The 17436-nt window shown below is 36.8% G+C and overlaps 1 protein-coding gene across 1 annotated transcript in view; it reads left to right on the top strand.

Annotated features, from left to right (window-relative positions):
* Nucleotides 1-17436, top strand: part of Erc2 (ELKS/RAB6-interacting/CAST family member 2) — an 813481-nt gene that overhangs the window by 115516 nt on the left and 680529 nt on the right. Inside the window, exons 2-3 of the mRNA XM_076856276.1 lie at nucleotides 11726-11749; nucleotides 12406-12822. Of these exons, the coding sequence (XP_076712391.1) occupies nucleotides 11726-11749; nucleotides 12406-12822 (441 nt within the window). The remainder of the gene's footprint in view (nucleotides 1-11725; nucleotides 11750-12405; nucleotides 12823-17436) is intronic.

The following is a 17436-nucleotide window of genomic DNA, read 5'->3' as shown; positions in this document are numbered from 1 at the left end:
AGTTTCTACATTGCATGTTTTGTGTTGCTTCTTCAAATGCATTTAAAAAATACCAATATTTCTTAAACAATTTTTTTGTTGTGGGTGCTGAGAGTCAGGATAAATGTGTCAGGCTAAATGTTGACAGTAGGGGATGCCATTGTCCTTTAGTTGCTTATGTATTACTGGCTAATAATTAGGGGGTGGGAACACTGAACTTCAAAACGGAAATGGTTGGTATTCCTGAGAGCCCCTTGTAGGGGCTCTTATATTCAGTTCAGTTAATGGGAAATCAATTACATCCATCTTTGAGTTGGTATTAAAACATCTATTTCCTGTTTTCCCTCATTTAAAAAAATGGCAGTGCTTAGCATTTTGTTTCCCATCTTGTTGCATTTATTTGATTAAACTTGATGTTCATTTTGCCCATCTCTATTTCTTACTCAAATGGGAGAAATGGAAAAAAGAATTTTAAATTCCAGATGTTTACTACCACTACCATTATTACAATAATAACATGTATTATGTTCCAGGCCCTATGTTTCATGATTTACAGAGACTACTATGCTCATTTACTTTAGAGCACCTTATATAGTCTTTGTATGAGTGCTGCAAGTTGGATACAATTCTTACTTTATGGATGAATAATTTGATGTTCAGAGTGCTTATGTAGTTTGTTCAAGACAACATAGGTTGTCATGGGTAGATCCAGAATTCAAAACCCAACTCTTCACCATTGTTCTTAGAATCCCAGATAAGTTTAGTGATTTTTCCCCCCAGATCATATAACTGATTAGTTGCAAAGCTAGAATTAGAATGTAAGTCCTTAAATCTAAGCTCAGTGTAACATTCTAGTATGTGCCACCTTAGAGTATTGGTCTGTAATGAAAACCAGACTCCTTACTTACTAAAGCAACTGCCAAGAGGGCTTTCCCATATGTACTGTTCTTAGTGTTATGAATCTTGGCAAAATGTCACATATTATCAACTGAAGTGGGCTCTGCTGTTATCAATGATGCTTTGTCTGTGTGAAGAATCCAGGGTTCCAGTGCTTTTAAAAATCACCCATGGAAATTCTCTATTCAGCTATATGCATTTCAACTTGGGATAGTCTATCTTAAGGGAGAAAGCCTATGACTGTATGTCTGAATATTTCTTTTATTTGTACTTTTCTCAGCAAACCAACTCCTCTACCCACACACAGGGGCCACATGTTCCTAGCTGGTCTGCTGTTTGTCTTTTCACACACATGAGTTAGCCTAAGGAAGATCTGGAGCCATGAAGAGTGTTGTACATCCTGTACATGGGGTTAGAGAGAAAGGGATCAGAGAACCTGCCCTTAAAATTTGATTAGACAAACTGGAAAATGATTAATAAGAAAATAAAGTCACAGGAGAAGTAGAGCAGGCCAAGTTGTCTGCAAAGAGATTCTGTTTTCTTTGAAAGAGTTATGTTAAGCCCTTGCTTGAGAAGGAGCACAGATTTATTAAAAAAAATCTTCAAGACTTTTGGGTATAAGCCAATTCATATTTTTATATAGCTTGGAGACAGTTTTCATAGCAATGAAACCCTAAACTGCTTTACAGTGCAAAACTTTATCATTTTTGTTTTTTCCCCATAGTGTGGAAAAGAGCTTAAGGTCACAAATTTTTAAAAATCTGCCAGGAACTCATATTTTCCATGTTTGGGGATAAGACACAGTAGATTCTAAACATCTGGCTAGTCCCTATTTAAATAATTGTGTGTTCCATGAACATCATACATATATAATTATATTTTCATTCTATTTACCTTTTTGTGTTTTAGACATTTTGAAATCTGGATTAGATTCTGACTCCAGTAGCTATTGGAAGTTGGTCTTCTAAATGTTGGCTAAAGCAAAGTGTGTTTTCCCTCTTTTTCCATATAAACTCAAGTATGGCTTAGTTTCTTGTATTTTCATTCTTCTTTTTTAAAAAATGAAGTGGATTTTGGAGCTTATAGGAGTTGTACAAAATAAAGTTTTCTAATATTTTTAGAGCTCAAAGAGTTTAGAATTGGCTGGAGGGAACTTCAATTTTAGACACTGGCCTGTATCTGCTAATGATGAGATTGCAGTCAAATCCCTTAAGCCACCACAGTTTATCCTCTTGTGAAGTGGACATAATGTTGGCAGCTTCAAATCAGTATTGTCAGATGAATTAGCTGGTGAATGTGAGACATTTGAGTTTTGGTGGAGAAAATAGGACAGAGTAATCCAATGTCAAGTACACCCCCATCCTACCTACAACTTGAGCAAAGAGGACTGGAAACGTCTTCTCCCTCATATTGTTCCCTTGTGTCTGTCATAGGGTGAGACAGTTTCCCTTCTGGTCCTCTCCTCTTTCTGTATTTCATTCACTATTTGCTGAGTATCTACTATGTGCTGTTTTCAGCATAATGAAAATTAGGAACATCTTTAAGAAGGTCATTCTGTGTGTCTGTGTATAAAATGAATAGATGATTACATGAGAACTTCCTTCCCACTATTCCCCCAACACAACACATATTAATACCTTGTAGAATGCCATTCCAGGGAACCTACTTTGGGAAGCATGATTGAAAAGCAATCTGATAAAAGTCATAAGGTTGTTTAATGTTGTAGTGTCCTGTTTCGTTAAAGAAAACACACTAGGTTACTGGTCTTTGCATTTTGGCACTAACATCACCAGTATTTGAATTTAAGGCCAATCCTGTTGATGTTGTACATTTCTCTGGGTTCTCATCTCTTCCCCCAACCTATGGTCATTATTCCCTTGAGTCTTACCTAAGCAGAGTGATGTTGCATATATTATTTATTTTTACTTCTTCTATTCAATACTGTCTTAATAATTTATTGCATGTGGTTGTCATTTGTTCTTTTGAAAAATGGCATAATATTCCATTATATGCATGTGCCTTTATTTATTTTTGATGGATTATTTCTAGTTTTTATTTTACCTATAGAAATAATGCCATTTTTAATGTTCTTGTATGAGTCTTATACTAATAATTTCTTTAGGGGGTTCATCAAATTTTTTCTGTGAGATGCTCAATAGTAAATATTTTAGACTTTGTGGATTACATGATTTCTGCTACTCTGCTTCATTCAGCAGTTGCTTACATAAATTAATGGATATGGCCGAGTTCCAGTAAAACTTCATTTATAAAAATAGACTTTAAGCCAGATTTGGCCCATAGACCATAGTTTGCCAATGCTTACTTTAGGTGTACACCTGAAGATAGTTTTTTTTAAAAAAAATTTTTGTAGTTGTAGATGGACAGAATACCTTTATTTTATTTGCTTATTTTTATGTGGTGCTAAAGATTGAACCCAGTGCCTCACACATGGTAGGCAAGTGCTCTGCCACTGAGCTACAGCCCAAGCCCAAGATAAAGTTTTTTGGATGAGTATATGTATGGTTAGTTCTTTTTATTTATTTATTTTTTAGTTGTACTTGGACACAATACCTTTATTTTATTTACTTTATGTGGTGCTGAGGATTGAACCCAGGGCCTTGACATGCTAGGCACATGCTCTACTGCTGAGCCACAACCTCAGCACCCCTGTATGGTTAGTTCTTGCCAATTTATTTTTCCTAAGTGGTTGCCTTAGTTTATCCTTACAGCAGCTGTTTTAGTTCTTCTTGGTCCACATCCTTGTCATCATTTGCTGTTGTAAGACTTATTATTACTGTTGCTGTTATCATAATAATTAATATAAAGTGTGTATTCGTGTGTGTGTGTGTGTGTGTGTGTGTGTGTGTTTTGACCAAGAGAGTGTGGTGTAATATGCTTTCTCATTATGGTTTTCATATGCATTTTTCTGATTACTAACAAGGTTAAACTTCTTTCCATATGATTACTGGCTGTTCATATTCATCTTCTATGAAATGTCCATTTTTTGGTGCATTTTTCTATTGTGGATTTCTTATTTTTTGAGGATTCTGTGTATATTCTGGATAAAAGTTTCTTGTTATTTTAATGTATTGCAAATATTACCTTTCATTTATGGCTAATTTTTTCATTCTATGATGTCTTTTGTTGAACAGAAATTCCTAATATTAACATAGTCAGATTTATCTATCTTTTTTTATGGCTCCATTTTATTTTGCCCTATTAATAAGAAAAACTTTCTTATTTTTAATAATTTATAAATTCTAAGTAGAATACCACATAATGTAATTAATAATATTACACTTCTTTTCTACTTATTTTCTGGTCTTGGTATTCTAAACTCAGGCTTCCAGGAAAATATTGATTAGCAGTGATGGTGATAGTGTGTATGCTTTTATGCCTCATTTTAGAAGGAATTTTTTTAACATTTACCATTGAGACAGATATATATCAACTCTGCTATAGATATACTCTGTAAGTTAAAGAACTTCCTCTTTATTTCCAGTTTGCAAAGATTTTTTTTAAAAAATATGCATGACTTCATATCTTGAACTATTCATTCATATAATTTTCCTTTTTTTAAAAAATGCTTTTTTAGTTGTTAATGGACCTTTTATTTTTATTTGCTTATTTATATGTGGTGCTGGGAATAAAATGCAGTGCCTCACATGTAAGAGGCAAGCACTGTACTGCTGAGCTACAACTCCAGCCCCTAATTTTCCCTTTTTATTAAAGTGTCAATTTACATGAAGAGTTTGTTGAACAACCCTGTAAATCCTAGAAGAAACCCAACTTGGCCATGATGTATTGTCTTTCTTATATACTTCTAAAGGCCTTTTGCTGATAATACTCATTGTCTAGGTGTGAAGTTTGGCCTCTGCACTACCTTTCTTATGTAGTTCATGTCTAGGTATTGTGTCAAATTGTCAAGTCTCAACAGATAAATTGTGGGAGAGTTTCTTCTTTTTCCTAAGGAGTTTGTACAAATTGGAATCACCTTGGTTTTCTTTGTGGGAAGAATTTTAAACTGCTGACTCAGAACACTTCAGGCTTCTTTCTTTTTCTACGGCTAGTTTGTATAAGATACCTTTTTAGTAGTTCATCTATTTCATTGATAATTTCAAATTTATTTGCATAAGGTTAAGATTATTTGCATTTCACTTTTAAAGATCTCCTGTGTATTGTGATTTCTGAGAGGTTTATCTTATTAGACATTTCAGTGAACCAGAGTTCTGTTCTGTGGTCATCTTTATTGTATTTTGTTCATTACTTCTTTCTTTTCTCTTAGCCCATCCATAGGTTTTCATTTCTTTTTTTTTTTTAAAGAGAGAGAGAGAATTTTTTAACATTTATTTTTTAGTTTTCGGTGGACACAACATCTTTATTTTATTTTTATGTGGTGCTGAGGATTGAACTCAGCACCCCACGCATGCCAGGCGAGCGCGCTATGGCTTGAGCCACATCCCCAGTCCTATAGATTTTCAATTCTAATAGTATATTTTTCTTTTCTTTTTTTTTAAAAATATTTTTAGTTGTAGATGGACACTCTACCTTTATTTATTTAGTCTTTTATGTGGTGCTGGGAATCGAACCCAGTGTTCCACGCATGCTAGGCAAGCGCTCTACCACTGAGCCACAACCCCAGGCCCTAACAATATATTTTTCATTAGTGTAGATTTCCTTTTTCAAATATGCTTGTTCCTTTTGGAGAATCACTTATATCTCTATCTTATATATATCTTATATCTCTTTAAGTATTTGTTTCCTGAAACATTTTAAAAACATTTTATTTTTTGCATGTGTCTTTCCTGGTGTCCATGATAATGTCCTCTGCCTTCCTGCACTCTCACAAAAGGAGGAACTAGGGACACTAATCTATGTAAGTTCCCTTTGCAAATCTGGGTTCCATGGGAGAATCTAATCTGCTTGCTTTGCTTCATAGAGTCCCAGTTCACCCTCTCAGTCTCAGTACTTATACTGGCTTTTGCTACTTATTAGAGGAAGAGATAGTATATGTGAGCTTGCTAATGGGCTCTTTTCTCATCTCTTTCTCATTCCTCCCACCCTACTCCCACCTTTCTTTTCCTTGGAGATTTCTTTTACTTCCTTGAAAGCCCAGTTGTTATGCTTTGAAAAGTAGATTTGTTTTTATTTACTGAAGCATGGTAGAAGGGCCTATCAGAAGATGTAGTCTGTCATAATGTCAGACATGGAAGTCATTATATTATGTCTTCCTTAGTGTCACTGAACTGTATTTGAAACTGGGAATAAACTGGATACAAGCTATGTAGCTCCCATTCCATTTATCCATGTTTAATGTACAGATGAGTTGTTTAAAACGGTTTCCTTTTTGTGGACTGAAGAGGGGACTAATCTTTACTATGCAGGGCAGAATTTAAATTATACAACTAAGTAGAGAGAAAGTGTAAAAAGGACTAGTTAAAGGATAAGTATCAGAATCAATATGATGCATTCTACTTGTGTTCTTAGCAGTGACTTGCAGAGAGCAAACCGTAACCTGGATTTCCATTTTTACAGCTGCTTTGCTTCCTCCCCCTGATGTCTTTCCAATGGAGGGGTGAGTTTTAGAGAAGGGAGTTTGATTATGAGTTTGGATTCATTATGGTCAGCTAGGAAATGATCCCAGAATTTGGATGGGGAGTAAAAAGTTTTGTTCAACCACATATTCACTATTGTATTTGAAGGGAATTAGTTGTTGGATCATCTGTATTACTTGTCCCATGAATGCAGAGATGACAGCAGTTTGAATGGGACCCAGGCATGAGGCTGGACTACCTGTGAAATCCTTATATAGGCGGGCATTAGAAGGACTTTTCTCTCCTGGTGTGCAGTACAATGGACACCTCAGCAAAAGTGGTTGAGGTTTTGAGAAAGCGAGAGTGGTGCCTGGAGATTCCACAGAGATGGCTGTAGAATACTGCCTTGCAGAATGCAGATTTGAAGGTATGTGATAGGTCAAACGGAAATGAATGCTCATTAATTATTTATCAGTGGGGCTTGAGTGACTACCTTGAAGTATGTTTATGTGGTTGAAGAGGGGTGGGTGGTTTGATTTGAAGGAACTGAGTAGTCTCAGGAGCAGGGAATTGAAAACTGTGCATTGTTTTTCTTATTTTGACTGTTGGGGAAGGTAGTGTGGCTTTGCTAGAGATTTAACTTGAATTGTGTACTAGTCTTTTAGAACTAGGTTTTCTTGAGCATGTCTTCTATTGTCTATACAGTCCAATTCCAGGAACTCGGAAAGGAAATCTTAAGTTGTTCTTGAGGTGTTCCATGTCATTAACTACTAGAATGGACCCAGTGATGCAGAAGTGCAATGATTTAGGGAATCTCTTAGCCCCCCTGTAGGAGACACCATGGCTAGGTTGTCAAAGTGAAGAGTCCAATTTTGGTTTAATCTCACCAGGATGAAGTCCAGGATTCCAGAAACCAAGATTTTGGTTTTGAGAGTGTGTACATTTGCTCTTAGATCTCTCATATAACCTGTGTGAATCTCATTTTCTCATTTGTTTTTTTTAAAAAAAGGATCGGCAAGCTTTTCTTTAAGTTCTCTTCCAGCTCTTAAAGTTCTGATTCTGTGTCTGCAGGTGGCTTATGCCTTTCAGAATGTGGGTCATTGTTGCTGTCCTCTGGCAGCAGTCCCAGCCCATCTTGACTGATGTAGGTGTTTACTCTGTTCCTGGTACCCATTTATTCTTCATTAAATGATTTATCTTTATTAAGTTTTAGCAATTCCTAGGTAGTAGGAATTATTACTCTATCTGTCTTACAAACATGGAAACTAAGGCAGAAAGGCTATGATTTTCCTGGGTTATTTATCACCAAAGGTGCTATTATATTTTGGAATAGACATCATCTATGTTAAATATCTAACCAGAGAAGGAAAATCTAGTGAGTTATTCTTGAAACTTGAGTTGAATCTCTTAAAAGTAGAACGGTGGGGAGAGAAAGAAAAAAAATGAGAATGAGATTGCTTCAGATCCCTTCCCCATCCTCAGGGAAGTTAAGCAGAAAGAAGATCAAAGCTCTACAAGGTACTCACATTTTGCACAAGCATCTTTTTTTGTAGGAACATAGGAGAGACCTGTTTAATTTTGAATATTTTGAAATTATGTTTGATCTTAGCCAGAAGGTTGAGAAACGATGAATATCTTTAAAAAGAGAATGACAAATGAATGTAAACATAGATTTGAGAAGCTTTTGAACACTAAATTTTAGGGTGATTATCAGGTATATTTGCTCATGCCGAAGTCATCTAGTGACTAATCAAGTAGGCTATCTGGGAAATAAATGTTATTCCTTAGTAAATGTACGACCTAGAAATAGCCATCAAAATCACCTCTCATGAGAAACAGCCTGGTTAGGATGACTAATTCGTAACTTGGAGAATTGCTATAACTATTATAGATGCCTGTCTATCTGCTTTTAACACCTGACCCTCATTCTTTTGCAGCCATCCTGAAATATTTGTGCCACTTCCGAGGACAGGTGCCAGAGTGGTTTGAGCAGGGACATTGGGGTCAGACTACCTAGATGAGCACCTGACTAGACAACTTACCTATCTGGTGACATGGAGCAAGTTACTTAATTTCTTTGGCTCTCATTTTCTCATCCATTAAGTGGAGATCATAACAGTGGTGCCTCTTAGGGCAGTTGTGAGAGAAGAACTTAGGACCACGTGTGACAAGTGGTAAATGCTAAACAGATTTTTGTTGTTATTCTTCCTTAATAGGTGGTCTCTCTTTGCCTCTGGACCTTTACATGGTCTCTTCTCTTTCCATCTTTTTTCAGGGGACAGATTCTCATTTATTCCTCAAGACATAGCCCAGTGGTGGTCCCTTGGCTTGGGAATATTTATCTATGTGGCCCTAGCCTGGGCTACATCTTCTGTACATTTCCAGGTACCTGGCTATGAAACATAACCCTCATGACACAGTATTCATTCTGTTGAATTACCTGTCCATGGGAATTGTGAGAGTAGATTATTTATTTTTTTATGTTTTTGGAGCACGGAGGAGATACTGGTCCCTCCCCCTACACTATAACAAATAAAAACAAATTATACGTTGTATATTGAATGGATAAATGGACCATTTCTTCTATTCTCTCTTGCCCTTTCTTCTTTCCTATTTTCTTTCCATCTTTCTTCCTATCAACTTTCCTACTTACCTCCCTTCCTACTTACCCCCTTCCCTAACTTCTTAATTTCCTCATTTCTTTTACCCTCAGACTTGGCACTGAATGCATATTCTTAGTTGTTCCTCATAGGAGCAGGTAGGTATTACAATGATTTCCACTTTGTAGAGGTGGAAACAATAGGCAACTCATTCAACCAAAATGCCATTTCCTTTACAAAATTGTCCTTCCAGTGTTGCTGCCTCTCCTCAAATCATTTCAGCAATTTTTCTTTCGAATTCCCTCTGGCCAGTTTATAAACCATACGAGAAAATAAATCTTATTTTGGTTACTCTCAGAAAAGATACTTTCTGTTCTGATCATCCTGATTCATCATGTTTGTCTCCAAATAAATTTGGATCATCTCAGAAATCCAAGCCATCTTCAAAGGATGAAGATTTGCCATCAATAATATTTAATTGAGCTGGGTGTGGTGACACACACCTATAATCCCAGTGGCTTAGGAGGCTAAGGCAGGAGGATAACCAATTTGAGGCCCGTCTGAACAACTTAGCTCCTAACTCAAAATAAAAAATAAAAAGGGGATAGGGATGTAGCTCAGAGTACCCCTGGGTTTAGTCTCCAGTCGAAAGGAAGGAAGAAAGGGTGAATATTTAATCAGAATTAGTTGTTAAAGCATGCTCCCAAGAGACTTGGCAGCAGCTACATCACTAAATGCTATATATTCTCTTGTGGACTTTGTTTTGATTGGTTTAGTGCAATATGGAAAAAGATTGTATTAGCATTTGTTTCCATCTCATTTTTTATGACAGCTTTATTGAGATATATATTTATCCCATGTAAAGTGTAAAATTCATCAGTTTCAGTATATTTACAAAGCTGTATAACTAACATCTTAGAACATTTTTATCCCCCAAAGAAATCCCATACTACTTAGTAGTTACTGTTCATTTCTTTTTTCCCACCCTCCTGGCAATTATTAATTTATTTTCTACAAATTTGCTTATTCTGGACATTCATAGTGGAATCATAAAATTTGTAATCTTTTGTGATTAAATTCTTTCACAATGACAAAATGTTTTCAACATTTATCCTTGTAGTATATACTACTGCTTTAATACTTTTATGGCTGAATAATATCCCATTGAATGAAAATATCATACTTTATTTACCTATTTGTCAGTTGTTGACATGGAATATTTCCACTTTCTGTCTAATATGAATAACGTTGCTATGGATATCCATGTATGAATCAATTGAAAAATAGATAAATGTGGCTTATCCCAATTTTGGAAGAATCCTTATAGAAAGGAATGAAATACTGAGACTTTATTATATCATGGATAAACCTTGAAAACATGCTAAGTGAAAGAAACCACTTACTATATGATTCTGTTGTTACGAAATGTCTAACATGGGCAAATCCATAGAGACCGAAAGTAAATTAGTGGTTACCAGGGCTGTGGAAGGTCGAAGGGGATGGGGAGTAACTTGTAAAGCATTTCTTTCTGAGGTGATAAAAATGTTCAGAAATGTGTTGTGTTGGACTGGGGATCTAGCTCAGCTGGTAGAGTGTTTGCATTGCAGGCACAAAATTCAATCCCCAGCAACACCAAAGGAAAAAAAAAGTTGTGTTGATGATTGCACTTTGTGAATATTCTACAACCTACTGAATTTTACATTTTACATGGGTGCATTTTATTACAAAAATAATTCATAATCTCTATTGTTTAATGCATACCAGTTGCTACTCTCCCTGCAGTATTCTGAGAGGTGCTATGGCATGTAGATGAGAATGGTACTTGTCTCCTATGATCTAAGAAGTTCTCAGTGGACATTCATAAATAGTAAAGAGAAGTAGATACTCATATGATTCAATGGTGTATCACACAGTGTTAGTTTCTGGTAATAGGCTACTCTCAGAAAGATCTCAACACTTCTAAGTATCAGCCATAGGATTTAAAAATGGTGACTATCCCAATGTTTATATAACGTAGACATAGTGTTTTCCATCATGTATAATGTTGTGAATGCCCTGTGGGCAGGAGTCTTGCTTTATGTCCATCTTGAGTCCTGTGTTTAGCATTGTATTTTGTCCACAAATAGGATTATGTGTCTGTGAATGAATGAGTAATTGCTGTTTTTGAAGTCTCCTGGTTTTGTCCCTAGGACAAAAATACCTTCAGGCTTATGGCTGCCTCCTCCAATTGGCTCTGGGGGGAAGGTGTTGCTGAATTGACCAAATGACTTCATGCAAGGGTTTCTTTTTTTCACAACTGGTAACAATTTTGTTTCTGTGGTGCTTCCACTCTGATTTTGGTTGTAGTGGCGACCTGAAACAACATATGGGTATTTTTGGAGTGTTGTGATTTCCTCCCTGGTAAGACACCCAAGACTTTGGGTCTTGTGAGATTTAGGAAAATGAAAGATGGAATAAACCTCACAATTATTTTTTTTCTTTTTCGTTTTTACTTCTTTTTTCCCCCCCAACATGTATCAAACTTGAGTGCTATAGATGCTGTGTAGCTTATGGGTCTTTGCTCTAATAAGATTTTTTTTTCTTTTTTCCTTCTGTAAAGGTACTCTATGTTGATTAAGTGCTTTTTGTTAAAAACCTTTGCTTGCACTGGACTTCTCTTTGTGTTGATTTTTTGCTTCATTTTTTTTTTTTTTTTCCATTTCTCATGCTGTTCAGTTACTGGATGCCAGAAGAACCAAGGTTTGTCCACTCTTTGCAGCTTGTTTGTTTTGCTCTGTACAGCCTCACTTCCTTGTGTGTTTGGGTGTGTTTGTCTGTGTCTGCATTTGTTCCCTTTTGCTTGCAGAGGCAGTAATCCTGTTTACTAAACCTGTTCGCAGCTTTATTTGTGAAATAAATAAATAAAATTTAAAAAAAGTCCCTGTTTGTGTCTACTTGTAGTGGATGCTATTATTTTCATTTTTAAACGGACATACATTTATCAGGAAAAATAATGGATAGTAGAATAAAGAACATCTTAGGAAACAAGGAATACTGAGTCTGGAGTGTTGTGGGCATAAATAGGATGTGTTTGTGAAAGTTTCCCTCTAACCCTTTCACTTCCTAAATTAAAGCTCTATAGATGTATACTTTCCCTTGTGATTGACACTAATATACTGTTTCTGTGTATGTGTACATTTCTTTTCTCCTAAGACATTCAGAAAGCATCACTGAATTAATATCCCCTTTCCATGTGCTGTCCCATGCTTCTGAAGTCACCATGGAGGACTTCATGGCTGTGCCCCTGGAACTCATGATTAACATTCCATTTTCATGGTGTGGAAGCAGCAAACAGTGCCTGACACTTTCATTGACTTTTTTCCTTTTCCTATCCTGCTCTGTCTTTCTCACCATAGCACCTGCAGTTGACAATCCAGGCCCTTCAGGATGAGCTTCGAACCCAGAGAGACCTCAACCACCTCCTGCAGCAGGAGAGTGGCAACCGTGGAGCGGAGCACTTCACCATTGAGCTGACGGAGGAGAACTTCAGGAGGCTCCAGGCTGAGCATGACAGACAGGCCAAGGAGCTCTTCCTGCTGAGGAAGACCCTGGAGGAAATGGAGCTTAGAATCGAGACACAGAAACAGACCCTCAATGCCCGAGATGAATCGATCAAAAAGCTCCTGGAGATGTTGCAAAGTAAAGGTTTACCATCCAAAAGCCTTGAGGATGACAACGAGCGGACGCGCCGGATGGCAGAGGCTGAATCTCAGGTCAGCCACTTGGAAGTAATTTTAGACCAGAAAGAGAAGGAAAACATTCATCTCAGAGAGGTAAGACATTCATTCACTTTCTCTTATTTTATAAATTAAGTTATTAGCAAGTTATTTTCATAGGTGGGAAGATATCTTCAGCTTTAATAAAATTTCCTTCATCATCTGCTTTATAATCATTCTGTCTGCTTATGACCATTAAACTGGAATTTTACCTTAGTTTCTTCCCCTTTTCACCAAACATGCATTCCATTCATATTCAGGTACTCGGGATCCAAGCATGTGCGCGGCACATGATAATCCTAAAGTGGTTTACAGTTGTTTCCCACAGGTGGCGATAGTTTTGGGGTCTTTTAAGTACAGCACTACTTAAGCTTAGTTGTTTATCAAACTTCATCTCTTTAAAGGAACAAAACAAATAGGTTATTAGCAACAGAGTGAACTTAAATATTTTTTATAACTGAATTGATGGTAAAATGTACAGGAAATAAAACAAATGGGTGTTTCTGGAAAGAATGGTAAACTATGCAGACCAATTTTGAACGTTTACATTTAAGATAATCTTTGTCTGCATTTACATTTGTCTAGGACACAGTGTTTCGGGTTTTCTGAGTATGTGTTTTGCCTTTAGAGGATTAAATCATTGAAGTCCTTTACAGACAGTCTGTCTGGTTTTCTACCACCATTGAAATGTTGTGATGCTCAGATATCTGAGAATATGTGGTTGGGTAAAGGTTAGAAAAAAATGTGGGTGACAGCCAGGGTTTGAAATTGTTCCAGCAGTTACTTGCCACTGTGGTGGATTCAGACCTTGAAAGTATCATGTAGGCAAATATGCTGAAGGGGACATGCATCACACAGCAAATCATAAGCAATAAAGTGGCATTAAATATATTTCAAAATATTCTACAGCAATAAATAATTGCAGAGCAGACTAGATTTCTTGGCATTGACTACCTGTTCAGATGGGCATTCCTTCTTGTGAGTCACTTGTTCAGAAAACCTGACTTCCATGTTGGGATTTGCTAAAATGCATATGCTCCCAGGAGTTTTCTCTGATGGAGATTGTATTTGGTCAGAACATTTGAACAAACTTTGTCTTCAAACCTAATGATCTCTACTCTGATTCTCCCTTATGGTTTTCTTTTTTCTTTTATTTTTTCATGAGATCTTAGCCACATGCTTGGGAAGCCACGTGGCTTTGTTTCATACTGAGATACTTGAAGCGATGTTTTGTTGAGCAGTCTTCCCATCCATATTCCAAGAGAATGAATATGGTGGGAAGACTTGTAAGAAGATCCCCAGTGATCCCAGCCTCTTGGATTCATATCCTTCTGTAATTTCCCTTCCTTGAGTATTGGCTAATGTGTGACTTGCATATAAACAATAGAATATGGCAAAGGTAATGAGATGTCAATGTCACATCCATGATTAGGTTTCTTAAGACTATTATTTCAATCTTGCTAGCAGACTGTGTTGCCCCCTTCGCTTTCATGCTTTGATAAAGCAAGCTGCTATATGGAAAGGCTCATGTGGTAAGAGGTGAGGGTAGTCTCCAGCCAATATACAGTGAGGAATGGAAGTACTCAGTCTGACAGCTTTGAATCACTGAAAACTGCCTACAGTCACTTAGTGTGCTTTAAGGTGGAACCTTGCACAGTCAAGCCCTCAGATGGAATGACAGCCTCTGGGCTGACACTTTACAGCTTGTGAGAGACCATGAAGCAGAGAAACCAGGTAAGCTATGCCTGGATTACTGACTAATGGAATCTGTGAGATAATAATTGTGTGTTGTTTTATGCTGATGAATTCTGGAGTGATTTGTTATAGTAATAGATAGCTAATACAGTAGATCAGATATTAGTCCTCTCCCTGTCTCACTCCATAAACTTCCCATGTAGTTTACAGAAGAGAAATAATAATCCTGGTATTTATTACTTGCATGTAGATTGACTTTGGATTTTAAAATTTTGCTTGTGTTTTCTCAAAGTTATGGTTGATAGAGAATAACTACAGTTGAACAAACAGCTTTTATTTTGAGTACCAAGGGACAATGTTGTATGTACAGCAAGCCTATGATGCCAGAGAAACCTTCATCTGCAGCATTATTCATTACTCTATGTCATCTAGTGGTCAGGGTGGACTCACTCTTCTTCTATTATTAGATTCTGTTATTTGGTAATACTTAATAGATGCTGCATTCATCCTGTTGTGTGCTAAAAACAATTCTACTTGTGTTTTCTGAAACTGGTTGGTCGTCTCACAATGGTCTAGTGTGGATACAGATCATGTTTAGAGCATTGACCATCAATTTGAATGCATACAAAGGGTGGTACAGAAAATGAAGCCCAGAACATCCAACTCATCTCCTTGAGCATCAAACTAACGTCCATGGATAGGCCTTGTCTTGGGTCATCAAGAAGAAAGAATGTGGAATATGTATCTCTATATAAAAGTCATTTTCAATTTGAACTCAATGAACAAGACTTGGAGACATGAAGGAATCCTTTCCAAGAGAAGGATTGTAGTAGCTTCTGAGAGTCATTTATTAAAATTTCAGGAGTTGTGTATGAGTTGTCCATTAAATCATTGATATCCTGAAATTAGTCCTAGTTGGAATATTATCACCATGGAAATTGGTAAATACTACTCTCATGGCTCATCCCTATTTCATTCCTGAATGCTTATTTATTGACATGCCTCTGAATAAATGAAATGTCCTCAATGTATTAAGAAGATGCACTGCATCATCTGAAAGTTAGAAATTGGAAGAATTGAGATTATGAGTGCATTAACCACTCATAGTTTATCAAAAGTTTTCAAAAGGATCTGTATAGTTGTTTGTGTGTCAGGCACTATGAAGTGCTCTATACTGATTCATGCTGAACTCACAAAACTACCTCATTTGTTTATTCACTAATTCATTTATTCATTAATTGGGTGAATTCTTATTGAAGATCTTTTTGGGGATATAGCAAAGAAAACCATAATTTGGCTTCATGGGTGCTTGCATTCTATTGGGAAGAAATAGATGACAATTTCATAGTTAGGAAAATGTCCTGAAGAAGATAAAGCACTAGTGAGCTGGGAGTGACTTGGAGGGGGTGACAATATAAACTGAGACCTAATGACAAAAAGGAGTCAGCTATGTGAGGATCTCAGAAGACTGTTCCAGTCAGGAGAAAAGGCCCATGTCCTAGGAGGTAGCTGCCATTATTTGGCCATTTTACCTGGGACAAGTGACATCAAGAAGTTTGCTCAGTGTCACACAGCTAACAAATGTATAGCTGTTATTTGAATCAGGCTGACTCTAGAGTCTCAGCTCTTAAACTGCTTATTTATATTCCTTATCTCAAAGAATCTTGCCCTAAGTGTGCTGGGCAGAATAGCCATTTTGTGGTAAGTTGATGTGTTATGAGAGAAAAGGGGCTTGAGGGCCAAATGAACTTGGGGACTTCCCGGGTTCCACGGAGTTTACCATAACCTCCAATATTCTTCAATATGCCAGTATGTAGTGCTCATTTCCAGGCAGCAGACTGGGGAAGGCAGAGCTTCTCAAGAGTATTTGGCTCACTGTTCTCTTGCTGCATTGGTGTCCTTTTAAGACATTTTTGAAAAATGCTATTTTAGAAAATGAAAATTGTGCTATTAGTTGTGACCAACGAAATACTTAATAATATACAAATAGTTGTTTCCCTGTGCCAAGTAACTGAGAAATTTCCTTCATTAGTTATTTTGTAAGGCCAAGTTTATTGTAAGCTGTTTCCATAGTCTCCACTGAGTTTTACAATGTACTTCTATCAGGTTATTTTAAAAATTTTTAATAGAAAAATGTGTCTGACCACTTTTGCTATTAAACCAGTAAGAATAACTCTGCTTGAATAAAGAGGTTGCCTGACCTAGGTTAATTTAAATGAATCTAAAACAGAGTTTAAAATGTACTTGAGGTTTTAAAAAAGTTCAGCATGTTCCTGATTTCTTTTTCATTATGCATGGTTGGACCAGGTTGAGGCTAGATGGTGTAATGCTGGGGAATGGAGTGCTAGTGGTTTTATGATTCATTCTCAGGCAGAGGTGTTGGACCTCACATAAACCCTGTCTTCTGGTCTTGTTCAGCCTATTGTTTCAGGATGTTTGGAGTTGGCAGGAATTGCACATGGGGTGGGTGGGTTGCTTTACTATCTTGTTGTCTTTCAATGGTCTGGAAAAGGTTGAGGGTGACACCCACTCCTTTGTCTGGTAGGAAACAATGGTGAAAAGGTTGTGATCTTAACTTATTTTGAAGATGGAAATCATTGCCCAGGAACTATGGCTGATGTAAGCCCCAGGCTTGGCTGAGCCCCAGCATTACTCACTAGTGTATTGTGATGCATTTTGATACAGGTTGATTTGATAAGACAGTGTTTAATGTGGTAATGGTTTACCTTGTTCTTTAGGTTTTCCTGCAAAGAACATACTGTTCCCTATAAAGTACCCTAAATATTGCTGATTTGATTAAAGAAAAAATGGGTTTTTATATCAGGATCCTCTTATGCTTACCCTGCATACTATTTTTCTTGACTGGACCACGGAAGAAAGTCAGTGGACTTTGGACATGTCTCACTCTTTAACTGCCAAGCCCATTGATCTCCTATTCTAATACCTTCTGGAAGTTTGCCTTTCTTTAGTTTCAGG

This window comes from Callospermophilus lateralis, chromosome 1 (assembly GCF_048772815.1).
Source record: "Callospermophilus lateralis isolate mCalLat2 chromosome 1, mCalLat2.hap1, whole genome shotgun sequence".
In the NCBI taxonomy this organism is placed as follows: domain Eukaryota; kingdom Metazoa; phylum Chordata; class Mammalia; order Rodentia; family Sciuridae; genus Callospermophilus; species Callospermophilus lateralis.
The sequence above is the reverse complement of the archived record's forward strand: the minus strand, read 5'-3'. Positions and strand labels throughout refer to the sequence as shown.